The sequence below is a fragment of the Cheilinus undulatus genome, linkage group 11 (assembly GCF_018320785.1).
Source record: "Cheilinus undulatus linkage group 11, ASM1832078v1, whole genome shotgun sequence".
Taxonomy (NCBI): Eukaryota; Metazoa; Chordata; class Actinopteri; order Labriformes; family Labridae; genus Cheilinus; species Cheilinus undulatus.
Window position 1 is genome coordinate 17,072,841 of NC_054875.1, and position 14,845 is coordinate 17,087,685.

Genomic DNA, 14,845 nt, shown 5'->3' on the forward strand with positions numbered 1-14,845 from the left:
ACAGCTCCTTGAATAACTTTAAACCCTTCCTTGGTATGATGGTGTTTGTTCTTTTAATCTTAAGTGTTCTTGTAACCACACGATATATCCTTGTGACTAATTTAACCAAACATGTAAAATTTTAAAAGAGCAGACAGTAAGGGATGTTATGTGTTCAGTTTATTATTACTCGACATGATCCAAGGCGGTTGTTAAAGTATTTATTTCTTCCTTTAATACAGTATATTGATGACTCCAACAGATATTTTTAGACTAAGAAATATGTAAATACAAAAGGGCAAGTAACTACGGTGTGATATTATTGCTATGTGCATGTATCTTTGCAAGTTTGGTCCACAGCACAGATGCCTTTTTTGTCACTCTTCAATCTAGCCACCTACATATGAAGCTCTCTAGTCCTCCTTAGATGGTTGTCCAGTAGCAAAGAGACAACTGTGTTGTCTCAGTTATCACACAACCACCAGGATATGAAAAAAATGAAACACAAACAAAACACAAACAGCTGAACCTGACTACAGGTGAAATCATAATTGTAGTTTGTTCTCCTTTGTTTCGCATCTGTACCAAAAAAGGTAATTTCTTGCAGTCTGCAGATAGAACATTTGAGTATGGTGCATTTGAATAAAAAATAAAAACTGAAGCTTTGTGGTTATATCATAACAAAAACTGCTGTAAATGATCAGAGCAGTGTTTCTCAAATGGTGCGGCAAGGCACACCAGGCAAGTCTTGATGTGCTGTAGGAGTTTGTACAACCATATACTATTACTATACCTACACAAATTAAGTTACTGTAATGTGTTTTTAAGAGGCTGTTTTGTATGGACAAGGACATGATGTGCCTTGAGACTTTGGCTTGATCTGGCTTGGGCAAAAAGAGTTTAAAACTACTGCACAAGAGGACGCAAATATAATACCCTATGGAAAAAGTTAAAAAGGTTTCCAAATCAAATGTTGAGGTCTAAAGAATTATATAGTGAAAATGTGTGCGATAGTTTTTTAATGACAAATTCAATAGGTAAAGATGGAATATTTTTTACCAAGTTCCCCTCTCATCCTGAGAGAGTTACGGTCAAGTAAATATTAACTGGAAGTCTTAACAGTAAAATCTGAATGTTTAAACTAGAGCCTTTTATCACAATAATTATTTTTTAGAACTTTCATTATAATAAATTCTTAATTTGATAGACTGAATTACTACTTACATCTTTGTCTGGCTAATCTGATGAATACTGCAGTTTTAATATGGTGTCATCATAGACCCACTGTTTTCTGTGTGAGAAAATCAGTCCAGATGATAATTTTCTTTTCTGAGTACACATCTGAAAAAAGTTTCACGGTTCATTGGTTCCCCAAATAAAAACATTCACACAGAGTCACAGTACCCTCCCTGGAGAAGGAAAGTTCATAAAGATGCGTACACACACCACACACATGCACAGGGCTTATACTGGAACCGCACACTGAATATAAGACATTACATACAGTTTAAGTCCAAAAGAAAGTTTATCGCTGATCACATGTGTAACCCCTTCAGGTAAAACATTAGTTCTAATGGAAGAGAGATTATCAGAAGAGCGTTAGGTCTGTCTTATTGACAATGTGTGAGAGAAACTTTCAAGTCCAAGAAATCAATATACAGTGAAAGACATATAGCCAGTGTGAGGCTGCATCCACACACTATGAGCTGTTGCCTGGGCAAGTTGCAGATGATCATTTAGGAAGAAGGGATGGATGGAGTAGACAGATTAAAGATGGTGATTTTTTTTAGCGCAAAAAAAAGAAAAAAGAAAAGGCAAGACTTATGCTGCAAATCCTTGCAATGATGGTTTTACCACGGATCACCTTCTTTAGACAAACCATGAAAATATTGCCTTAAATGATAAAAAAAGAGAAATCAACAAAAACCCAGAAAACATCCCTGCTGTCATCATGGACACGTCCTCTGGAGAAGGCTTTCATCATTCTATTCATCTGTACTCTTGTCTGTGTCTTTACAGGGCCAGCTTGCCAACAATGACTCCAATGACAAAAAAGAGCACGCACAGTGCCAGGAGGCGGGTGCTTAGACCCTCGTCCCTCATGGCCGAGGTCACCATGGTTGGGGAGGAAGAAGAGTGAGGAGTGGCCATTGAGGTCATCTTTCTCTTCCGCAGCCCATCATCTTCCTGCAAGAGGAAAAAAAAAAATTAAATAATTGAAAAAAAAACAAAAAAAAACAGTCATTCTAGCATGATTAGCCCACCAAAAAGAACAGAGAACTTTAAAGATACATGTCCCATATTTTCCTTTTGTGATGAAATTTCTTTTTTTTTTGTTAAAGATTTATTTTTGGGCCTTTTCACGCCTTTATTTGAAAGAGGAAGGACAGTGGACAGACTCGAAAACAGGGAGGAGAGTGGGGAGAGACATGGGGCAAGGGGCCACAGGTCGGATTTGAACCTGGGCCCCCCGCATACATGGGTAGTGCCTTAAACCACTCGACCAGCTGCGCTCCCATGATATGATGGAATTTTTTAACAATGGTGAGAAATTTTAAATCTTTAATTTTGACAACTTAAAATATTGATAGTGCATTATTTAAGGAAAAATCATTTCACACAAAATTACAATAACATTTACATTGCTACACTACAAAAGTGTGACAGCACAGTATTGTATACCAGACAGATTTGCTGGAGAAGCTGCACAAGTCTGGATCCCTTGTGCACCAGCCCACTTTCTCCCTCAAAAACATGTACTTTGGCAGGTTTGAAGAGTACAGTTGAGGCAACTGTCCAACAAGATGATTTACCTATCTTTAGTAGACAAACCACCTTTTTGGCTCTTCTTTTGCAAATTAACTTTGTGTAACATTAGCTTTGTTTGCTTGAAAACAACAGCAAACTGATCTGTAATTTCTAACTGAGGTTTCAAGTCTATGCCCCACAGATGTGTCTTTCAGTGTCTTCAAATCCCTTTTGAATATCACTATCTGTTAAAAGCCTTCCTTAGTGACTTTAATATACTTGTGCTTTTTATACAACTTACCCTGATCTGTTTGTTTTCGTCCCGTAGCCTCTGGACCTCTATCTGCAGTCGCTTGCATTCCTCCATGATCTTCTTCCCCTCACCATCATCTAGCGAGGTGCTTGCTGACTTAGGCAGCACAGAGTGCTCAGTCTTAACAGAGGAAGCAGAGGAACACAGAATTTTGTTGCTTTCAATTTCATGCTGTGGAGAGAAGATGATGGTGAACAGCAATGGGTTAGGAGTAAAGGGCAAGAAAGAGGGAAAGGAGACATGCAGAGACATGGTAAGGAGTGTGATGAAGAATAACTAAATAAATCATAAATAAATAATCATAAGATGGATGGTAAAGTGTTGCCATGATCATTGGCAAGACACTAAGAAAATTATTAATAAAAAAGAGGGAAAATAACTCAATGGAAGCATGTAATTCGATTTTACTCAAGTTTAAAAGTCCTTTTTTATACATTTTATACATTTATCTGGTAAAATTAAAACGTCTACTGTAGATGTGATAGTCTTATGTGAATATGACTTCTGTACATCAACCGCAATTTAAATTTGGTTGCACAACAGAAGCCCATTCACCAAAAAAGATTACTTACAGTTTTGTCATTTTCAAGAGGCATCTCAAATGTACATTTCAACTTTGAATCCATCAGCTCTTCAGGCTTTGCATCCTTCCACTGTGGATGACAGTATCAACAGGGGGAAAAAGGCAAACACGTAGAAAATACAGATATAATAATCATATGATATTGAGCTTTAAATGAAAAGAAATGTCATGCAGAAACAATTCTTTATATAGTTACATTTTCCGGACTGTGGGAATGTACTGTAATTGCTTAGTTTGTGTCTGCGTTTCGTGAGGGTTCTTCAACAGTATACATTTTGGTCAGGAAATGAGAAAAAAAGCTAATTAATACAGAAGTATCTTAATGCTCTTGTACTTACAACTCCTTCCATGTCAGTCATGTCATATGGAGCCAACATTGACTGAACCATGAATTTATGTTTACTCTTTTCATTTGGGTCGTAGTCAAAAGGCTGTAGCATAACTGTGGGGAAACAAACAAACAAACAATATCAGAGCCAAAATGAGAAATATTCTGATTAAAACTGGGAACTAAACTTCTTGCACTGTCACAATACAGTGACTCCTAGTTTATTCAGCTTGTTTTAAATTTTCAGAAGATTCAGAATGATTTCCATACAGGCAATCCAGAAAATGTTAAAAGGTAGAAGGTGTTTCAAGGAGATGCTGGGGTTATTCAAAGAACATAAACTTAATAACCATACACATTTTGTTCAGGAATATTTCCAATTGTATATTATAGTCAATGTGATATCTTGGATGAAATTTTTACAATTTACCAACCTTTCAATACCTCTGCTACAACACATTTTTCATTTATCAACCATTTGGAGCAAGACCGCATCGTGCAGGTGTCATTTAAATTACCAACCACATACCAAGATTTACAAACATGCTATCTGATTATCTTAAAAAAAAAAAAAAATTTATTTATTTGTTTTACATGTGCAGTACAGTGTTATATGTCAACACCAGTAATATTTCTTATTTTTATTCCCACAATAGAACAAGAGAACTTCTAGGCATGAATAAGACCAAAACATATGTGTCATGTTTGCTGGCGAGATGTGACATCTATTACAGGCATCAGTGATATTTGGGTATATTTTGGAGAGAGTTTACAGTTGGTAAAATATATCTGGTGGACAACCTTAAATTGTATCAAGCTTAGCCGGAACAGGATGTGCTGTCATAAACTCGAGTTAATGCAAACTGCCAGTCAGTCTATTAAAAGTGATGGATTTCCTGTCACAATAAGCAAGATCGGACAGACATCAGCTGAGGAAATACAGGCAGGATTAGAGATTCATGAGCTAAACCAAGGCAAAATTGTACTGAACCTTACCGGACTGCTCTGTGGAAACAGACCATACATGTGCGTTGTGTGACACTTGCTGGTCCAAGCTTTGGATAGAGGCTGTTTTTATTCCTGCCTGCTGCCATTTCTCTGTGAGCTTCATTAAACTTTTATTTTTGCCTAAATATTTCACTCCTTCCAGGACACAAAATTATCTTAAGAATTAAAAATGTTTTAACATTTACATTTTGAACATTTGGCATAGTGGTAAACAACTCAAATCATGGCCTTTATGAAGTGTTTCTCTATGCAAAAATCCCTTGCTGCCTCCCATCAGGGGAGCCCCACCTTTACATGACATCATAGGCAAAGAACCACAAGTAAATAATCAATATCATATCGTAAAGCATCTTGATGAAACCAGTAATTTACACCTCTAGCTTGTCAATAAATGCTCCACTCAGCTATCTGATAATTAATATGGTTAACTCTTTTATGGATAGCAAATAACTATTGGATGTAAATTTGATATGTCAGCTGAAGACAAACTACAGAACATCACATTATCAAAAAATATAGACTAAAAAAAGATTGAAAATGTTTAAGCACCACCTATTTCCTTGAGTTAGATATAAAAAAAAAACAAAAAACAAAAAACACATGGTTTTACCAAGATTTTCACAGCTGTTGTGAGAATCTGCAAAAAACATGTACTAACCAGATACATTGATGGAGGTTCCAGCATCAATGATGCCACTGTTTGGACGCACACAGTATCTGCGGGGTGCAGTTGTCTTGACCTTGAAGCACACATTTCTATCTGTGGGGTTGGCAAGTTTCAGGGTGGCCGTGACAACATCTGTAAAGGGACCTGAGGGGTATACAGAAAAACAAAGTAGTGACTGAACTGTACGTATGTGTATACTTCTGCTGTAAAGGATAACTTCATTAGATTTATCACCCTCAGAAACCACAAATTAGCAGCACCTCAGATCAAAGGCAACAGAATGCTTCACAGCTTAACGCATCTTAACATCAACGAGTCTGAGACTGCATAAATCAGAAGCATGGAGGGCACATGCACACTTCACCAGCATGGCAACCATAGCATTCTGCAGCAACATGCCAACCCATTCTGGTGTGTGCACACTTATAGGCTACTGGTTTATTTAACCAAGAAGGAGAGCAAGGGAGTGCTGTGTCAGACAATCTAGGTCATTTTCCAGGCTGCTTCCTTAACAATTCCACTCTGGTACAGCGTTAACTCCATCTGACGTCACAGAAGAAGCTCCCTCTGTTAGGCTGCAGTATTTGAAATACAGCAGCAGGCTTTGGAATGAACTCCTCTCACTGACACAGAAAATGTACTGCAGCATGATTTTACATCACTTAAATAATAGGAGAGAATTTTTTCAAATTAATTTCTAATATGAACTGAAGTCTATGGTAATAGAAAAATAAACTCAATTGTTTTGGCAACTGTTTGTCCAGTGAGGTCAGCAGAGGTGACGGTCATACAGCAGGAGGAAATTAGTACAAAAAACATGGCAGCACCAGGGGAAGGACATTAAGAATGCAAGAAAGGCACGAATGAGATGGACATGACACATAAGGTTTGGAAGAAGCACTACATGAAAATATACTGCAGAAATATAACAAACATGAGGGCAAGACTAATGCTAAATCAGCTAAACAGTTGAAAAAAATGTTACAGATTGCAATATATCGCAATATATGGTATCGCAATACTCACTGTGTTGCAAAATGTTAAAAATCTCAATAGTATTGAATGGTGACCCAAGTATCATGATAATATTGGTTCGTGGGTCCACCAGTGATTCAATACAATACAATACAATAACTTTATTTATTCCCGAAGGGAAATTCATTTGTCTGGAGTCTCATCTGTTTATGGTAGAATTATATAGTCTTATTGCTGATGGTATGAAAGATCTTCTTCATCTTTCTGTCCTGCAATATCTAATTGTGATAATTTTGACTTGTATTACAAATTGGATAGGAATTGATGTATTGAAGGGAGTTATGATTTTTTTTTTATAATTTCCAGGGGTGTCCCAATCCCAATATATATATATATATATATATATATATATATATATATATATATATATATATATATATATATATATAAATAATTTTTAATTGATCAGAGATTGACAACTTGATCTGATCAGCCCAGCCGATCATTCACATCAGCTGTCATAAACGGAGCCCAATTTATGTCAGGTCGTAAACATACCAGTAGCACAACAAAGCAGCTGTAGCAACATTAGCATTCCAGTGTTTAAAATGTCAGCAGTGTGGAAATACCTCAAACGTGAGATTAAAAACAGCCCAATGGCCACTTGCAGCATGTGTAACATGACTGTTTCACGAGCTGGTAACAGCAGAGCTGCTTTTAACAATACAAATTTAATCTGTCATCTCTGAACTAAACATACACCTGAACACAGAGACTTCACTATAGCAACAGCAAGGCAGCTACACCGAAGCAACACACTCTGGACTCAGGACAGAAAAAGTGGTTGAATTCATCACTTTGGACAACCAGCCTATCTCTGTGGTGGAGAATTAGGGTTTTTGTCATCTTTTTAAACTTTTGGACCCACACTATGCCCTTCCGTCTTGACATCACATTATTGACCCTGCCTTACCGAAGCTTTACAACAAAGTATGTGATAGCATACTAGAGAATTTAAATAGCAACTTCACTGCTGTTAGCTTCATGACAGACATTTGGAGCTCTGATGTTTGCCCCATGTCACTGCTGAGCCTCACTGCACCCTGGATTGAGTCCTTCACCTTCAAGTTTAGATGTACAGTATTACATGCACGCCAGTTTCATGGGTCTCACGCAGCAGAGCATGTAAAGCAGGCCATCGAGGACACTGGTTTTCCTAAGCAAGAACCTTCACTTTATTTTAAAGTAACAGTGGGTGAAGAAATAAAAGGGATGAAAAAGTAATGTAGCAGCTCCAGTTGCACTCTAGAAATTGCACTGTGATAACAGGAGTGCCTTGTATTTGATGTTTGGGTTTTATAGCAATGCCAGTGTTTTGGTTCATGTCTCAGACTAAGCTGCTACCTTTTAATAGGGATTGTTGTTTTGAATCTATATAATTCATATGTTCTGATCCTATTCGAGGTAAACTCTTTACATCACTTTAAGGAGGAGTTGGGATGTTTTGAATTAATTTTTTGAGTTCAGTTTTTGTTTTTTCGACATAGTCAAGTTAACTGCCACTTCTAAGTGGTATTGAAATATTTCAAATTCATTAACTAAATTCATTTGTTATTATGACTATTGACTCTGTTTTCACCACCTTTAAATGGAACTGAGGTTATTTGAGTTCAAATTTTTTGACCTCTTGAAGAGGATTTTTGATTGTCTGATTTAATTCAAACACTGCACAAAGTTAATATGTAACTTTATTTTTTGACAGATTATTAAAGTAAAACAGAGCTATTACACCATTCTGAGTAGAAATTTGATTTTTTTTTTAAGACAATGTTGGCTGTACTACGTTAAATGAATAAGCCTGAGACAGCTAATAATGATTCTGTTTACTTAAGTTAATTTTGTAAACAAAAACAATTGAAATGCTAATCTAGGTAATTATGAGTGTCGGATCAGGACTTGGTATCAGCGGATATTCAATTAAAAAAAAATCGGATTGGGATTTGAGGCCAAAAATGCTGATGAGGACAACCCTAATAATTTCCATCATGACTTTTTCTTTTTAAGGACATTTGAAGAGCAGAAACCAATTGGTTAAAGGATTGAAGAGAACAAACAGAGCGGCATATTTCAGTAAATTGATTATAACTCATAAGTTTCCCCTCTTCATTAACAAGTTCATCTATATGCAAAGCATCATACTCAAAAAGCCTCTTCCAAAAAAAAAAAATTGCTTCCATTTCATCAGAATATAGAATTTAAACCAGACAACCTGATGCAGGACCTCAACTCTGCCCTCTTAGATTGAACTGAAAACACAACCAGCCTTGAATTACCTCTTTCAAAAACACAGATGAATTTCCAAACATGTTCTCAACCAAACCCATGCAACAAGATTAAATCTGCAAAAAGGGGTCAAGTTTTATTTATCCAGGTTTTCCAATAACCTGGATAAAAACCAATCCTAAGTCTGAGGCTGAACCGATACCGAATGGAAGTTAAGAACCCAAGATGTGTGTACATACTGGTGTGATGAACTGTACTGTGACCAAAGTATGAGCCTGAAGTACAACCTCTGGGCAAAGCACATCTTTGCTGATGTTAGCAAAGATGCTAACAACAACATGGGATCAGACTGTTGTTGTCAAGCTACAGTGGCAGAGTGCAGCAGACCTGGATTTGTCCACTAAACCACAACATCTGAGCTAACTAATGCAATTGCCAAATGGGTTGTCAAAGACTGCAGACCATCAACAGTGTTTAAGATGGGAGGGTCCAAGACATCATTCAGATGATCTCAGGTGACCCATCCTACAGAACACCTATGTGAACAACTATTGTCAAAAGTTTCCATGAACTGTATAGCAGTGAAAAGGTAATGAAAGTGGAGCAGCTGGCCCCAGCTACATTTATTACACTGACAGGAGACCACCGGACATCAGTAAGCAACCATAACTATCTTGGGGTAACAGCACATCTAGTTATTCACTTTTCAGCATACCTTTTTTTGCTCTTGATAAATGTCTGCTGTGCTCATTTGCAGTTTATAAATATCACTGCTCAGTTGATTAAGACATTGCAATTTACAAACCATTACAGCTATAGTTTGTTTAATATTTCTCTATTCAAACACAATACTTACACTTATTTTATCTCAAACCAAAATGCAGGCAATGGTTGTATTTTAAATGCATGATTATCAAAAAGTAGGGGTGTGACAAGATCTTGTGAGATCAAAACGTCACGAGATTTCTCGAGGTGAAAATCATCTCGCGAGATCAATATTGCCCAGACACCAGGATCAGCAGCTCTCCTTACACAAAACAATACCAAACTGGAAATTAAAAAAAGATTACAAAGATGCCCTGGATACCTTAAAACTGTTGGTGGGAGAGCTAATGAAGTAACGGAGCTGATCCTTGACCCATTCGATCACCAACCCTCCTCTTTATGCGCTACTTGGGGCCGCACATGACCCACAACTGCATAATAAGTTTATCATAATGATGTGAAATGATTAAATGCTGCTGCTGAAAAACTGCAGTATCCGCGAGTTTGTGTATGTGTGCAGACTCGCTCATAGTGCCGGTATATGTTACTTTACAACTTTAATTTAGTTGCTGCACCGTCATGTCTCCTTCTCGTCTCACCGTCTGTCAGTCACACATCCATCAGCTGTTGGCTGTGAGTACCATCAATCAGAAGCTTAACATGTGTAGCGCTACGGGTTTTTGTATACTGCAGCGGTAAACTTAGCTAAACTAACTCAGTTTGAGTGCCATACAGTCCACTGTTAGCTTCAAAAACAGAAGTTTTAGCTCCAGTTGAACACGCCCTGTTTGTTGTCTGACTGCAAACAGAGCAGAGACACACTCTTGCTCACCAACGCACACACATTAACACACATGCTCATCTGTGCATCGTGTCCAACACTGTCCAAGCTCATCTGAGAAGAAAAGACCACAAATCAACAAAACAATCTATTGCTCTATATTACAGCAAACAGAAATATTTTTTGGATTATTTTAAATATGGATATCCTTAAAAAGAATGAGAAATAGTTTAATTTTACTGATGCAGCTCTTTATATTTCAGTCTGTTGAAAAGTGTTTTAAAACTACTTTCAAAATAATCTAAATGCTTTTATTATTATTATTACTATTGTAATTGTAGCAAGGTGTTAACACTTGTGATTAATCTTGAAACCTTAGTGTGTTAAAAAAATAATACCACAATTTAATCATATGACTAAGTTTGATCACAACTTCCTCCTGAGTCCTCCAGCACGGATGTTTACGTGCCTGGGGCTGAAGAGATGACAGGCAGGTCAAACGCAGCCAGCAGTGATGAGACAGACCCAGGTCTGCTTGATGGCAATTTGTTTTTTTTAAAGCTGGTGAATGGAAGTTGAGATTAGGGCTGGGCAATTAATCAAAAATTAGATTAAACCGCAATATGGCCTGCAGCAATTTTCAAATCACAGAAGGCGCAATATTCCTTTAACCTGAAATTTGTGTCAAATAGCAGCTTGAACCTTTTTTTTGCAGCAGAGATGTTATGCATTACAGATGATGCAATCATCCACAGGCAATTTTTTTAGAATAGTCTAAAAAAATCCTACCATTTTGTTAGTTTTTTGTTTTTTTTAATTAAATATGAGAATGACATAAAAAGCGTAACTCCCTTCAATACATCAATTCCTGTCCAATTTGCAATATGAGTCAAAATCATCACAGTTAGATATTTTTCAAAATTGTTAAGCTCTAGTTTTATCTGATATTGTGTTGGTTTTAATACAGAATGATTTATTACTTGTGTTTGTTGGAAAAATAACGTGATATATAAGGAACTTAAGAAATAATCACATATCAAATCGCAATACTGGGGAAAAAAATCACAATTACATTATTTTCCCAAATTATTCAACCCTAGTTGAGATAAAACCAAAATTGTGGGTACATACTGCAGTGATGAACTGTCTTTACACCTAAGCACAACAACTCAAGCACGTCTTTGCTGATGTTAGCAGAGACGCTAAGAACACGGGATCAAACCATGATCGTCAAGCTACACCAGCAGAGTCCTGCAGAACTGGATTTGTCCACAAAACAATGTCTAAGCCAACTAATGCAATCGCAAAATTCACTTTACAGCAGAGGTTCTTTTGTACCTGATTGTTTGTCTGCTGGGCTTGTTTGCAGTTTATAAATATTACTGTGCAAAGAATTAAGACATTCTGATTTACATACCATTACAACAAAGCTTAGATGTTAAATAAAGTTTATAAACTATAGTTTAATATTTCTTTCTTTAAACACCATATTTTTTATTTCTTTTATCTCAAATGCAAGTAAATCGTAGTATTTTAAATGTTTTATGAATATAATAATATTTTTCCTAATGCACTTTCAATGTGCTGTACATAGAATTAAAAGAATAAAAATAAATCACTTGACAATATCCTTTAAAAGTCTGACAACAAAAATATACTTAAACTATAAAAAATATGCTGTGATTAATCATGATTAATAATTGCATATTTCAGCACAGTGAAGTGATGTGATTATCTTGATTATTTTTTTAATCGAGTAACAGCACTATAAAAATATATTATTTTCAAATTACTTACTGGTTAAAACCAAAACGTTTTATGGCCTTAAATTTCAAAAGTCCAATTTAAGACTTTTTAAGGATATGCGGCAACCCTGTTAACAGTGAGTTCAGAACTTACTGTATCTGGCATGTTCCTCTGTTGACACTTGACATCCTCTTTATCCCCCCACAGACACTGGCTATAGCCTCCTTCTGGTCCAACTGGCTCTCTGCCACTTGTTTTTGTCCCTCGGCCTCCTGAGTGGTGTTTTATTTTATTCTCAAAGTTTTGTTGTTATTCCTCTTGAGGAAGTTTTCAACATGTGGTGTGCACAGGAAACTATGTGTTAGTGATGTCACTAAATTTTGTAACAAAAGAATGTGCTTTAGAGCTGCATTAAGAGCTTTTTCACAAGGTTTTAAAGTAGTGAGAAAGAACATAACTTTTAAAGAGGGAAGTCTGCAGATCAGTAGATAAAACCAGTGATTTTGGACATAGTACGGCAGCTCATTTCTGTACGGTGCATTGCTATGCGTGTGGGTGTGTGTGTGTGTTATATACATAAAAAAATGTACACACATAACTGAGCACACACTTTAAATGTGCCTGCGAATGAGGGTATGTGAATACGACTTTCAGCAAAAATCACACACTAAACATTCTAAAACCCATATATATGTATGTGTATATATATATATATATATATATATATATATATATATATATATATATATATATATGTCTCAGAGACCATCCAGCATCATGAAGTGCTTTAATGCAGACTCTTTCATTTTCAGTGAGCTCTCCACGTTTTACCATTTTGAACAGGAATGAGGAATTTCAAACTGAATTCACCTTTTTATACCCAAATGTGAGCCGGCTCCCTGGGCTTCTCTGAGAAGTCAGAAATGAATCAAATATAACATTCAACCACTAAAACTCATTTTTCTCTTCAGGAATGCAAGTAAATAACTATCATTTGACATATTATTCAAGAAATAATAATGTGCTTTGCTATTTTTTCAGTTTCTTTGTAAATCAGTAAAGTTGAAAATTTAATGGAAAACAATATCTATTTAGCATTAAAAATATCATTTGAGTTAAAGAGCTTCTACATATTGGTGTATTAGCCATTGCAGAAACTAACTGTCTTAGAAAAACAATCTCAATTTGCAGTCCTGCTCTGATAAGAAATACTGTGCATCACTGGATGGGCGGTTCATCTTCTGTTGTTTATCATTAAATGAAAGCTCCGCAATAACCAATCACCTTTCAACCCAGAACTAACCGATCACACTACCCTTATACAAAAATACCAAGCCCAAATGCAAGCATCACTCAATATAACCAATCTTCATTGCATCCCAGCGCAGTCTGTAGCTCACTAGTTGTTCTGAATAGCTGGAGAATATTTGGGATTTCACAACAGGGCAATGCTTTCAATCAAATATGCTAGGTTATCGTACTATGAAATGATTATGATAATGAAGCTTAGGTTGCTAAAATAATTTCTTGGCAGTGGGATTTTAGCAACAACACTGAGATAAGGCACAAGCGAATATTAATTATACTATAGTGTTGTCCGTGTGTCAAGGTTTAAGAAACAAACATAAGTAACCAACTATGAGAATACAAAAAATGAGACTGCGGGCCTGCCCTGACGGTGCAATGACAGCTAGCTTTCCAGACTAGCTGAATGCTATCTAGCTAACCGATTAGCATTATCGTACACTTTAGTTTAACCTGTCACCGTCACGGCCGTCGTTGACAAAAATATAGATTAAAGCTGTATAGCTGTAGTCTTGATGGTATGATCGCAATCACAAATAGTAGTATTTCGGAAGGCACGAAATAGCTGAGACATGAATCATTACAGTGGTTACCAGTAGTAGCTTCGAGTTAGCACTCTAGTGCCTGGCCCTGCCCTCTGTTTCAACGTTACCTCTGAATTTCAGTTCGTGTTGTGGCTCTAGCACCAAGACTTGTTCTGATCTTGCCATGTCCCAGGGCTGTTTTCTTTCTTGAAGGTGAGAACGATGATAACGTTGTTTCCTATCAGTAGCCCGGAGAAGTGATGAAGCTGTCTCAAAAGGGAACGACCCAGTCGTCCACGGTTTTGCTACGGCAAGGGTTTATCAGAAGGATGGTTACAAATGCACTACCACTCGGGCTAACAGTTTAGTTGACTGGCTGTCACCAATAGCTGCTGAAGGATAACAAGCCACTGCTAACTCTACTAGCACTGGTGCGCTCTTGGGAGACACGGAAAGGAAGGAGAAGGGCGACGTAATGCGAAAGGCGGTCTTGCGTGGAATAACAGGTGTCTCCAGTTACCGTCAGAGTTGGATATTCATTCAAATAATAGGTCACAAAAAAACCCAAGTCATCGGTGTAGGACTAAAACAACACATTACTTGAACATTTCGAAAGGGCCGAGTCACTATACAGCAGCGTCATGCAATCCAAAACTCGAGGGGGCTAAATTACAGTGAGGTAAAGTGGGTCGAAAAAAATTGGGAAGAATGATGCCATTTCCTGCATTTTTAAACTAATCAACTGCAGAGGGAATATTAGTTTACGCCAGTCTAAAATGTGAAGGAAACCTTTGTTTAATATTGCAAAACATATTACTGGCTATTTGCTATGGCCTACAC

At 36.8% G+C, this 14,845-nt stretch overlaps 1 protein-coding gene across 2 annotated transcripts; it reads right to left on the reverse strand.

The window, feature by feature from the left end:
* Positions 1-186: 186 nt before the first annotated feature.
* Positions 187-14,567, reverse strand: LOC121517257 (vesicle-associated membrane protein-associated protein B/C-like). 2 transcript variants are annotated; one of them, XM_041798897.1, is made up of 6 exons: positions 14,134-14,567; positions 5,618-5,770; positions 3,962-4,065; positions 3,613-3,693; positions 3,029-3,211; positions 187-2,166 (listed from the first exon to the last, which is right to left on the reverse strand). In XM_041798897.1, exons 1-6 carry the CDS (start codon positions 14,189-14,191, stop codon positions 1,993-1,995), a joined length of 753 nt encoding a protein of 250 aa, XP_041654831.1. In that variant the 5' UTR covers positions 14,192-14,567; the 3' UTR covers positions 187-1,992. The 2 variants fall into 2 exon arrangements, with proteins under 2 accessions (XP_041654831.1, XP_041654832.1); XM_041798898.1 differs by having other exon boundaries at positions 3,029-3,160; positions 14,134-14,559.
* Between the last annotated feature and the right edge of the window lie 278 nt (positions 14,568-14,845).

Excerpts from the sequence above, each read along its gene's own strand:
- LOC121517257 (XM_041798897.1), bottom strand. The coding sequence starts at position 14,191 with ATGGCAAGATCAGAACAAGTCTTGGTGCTAGAGCCACAACACGAACTG. Across the intron at positions 3,694-3,961 it reads TGACTGACATGGAAGGAGTT|TGGAAGGATGCAAAGCCTGA; the intron begins GTAAGTACAAGA and ends TGTCATCCACAG. Across the intron at positions 3,212-3,612 it reads CTCTTGAAAATGACAAAACT|CATGAAATTGAAAGCAACAA; the intron begins GTAAGTAATCTT and ends TTCTCTCCACAG.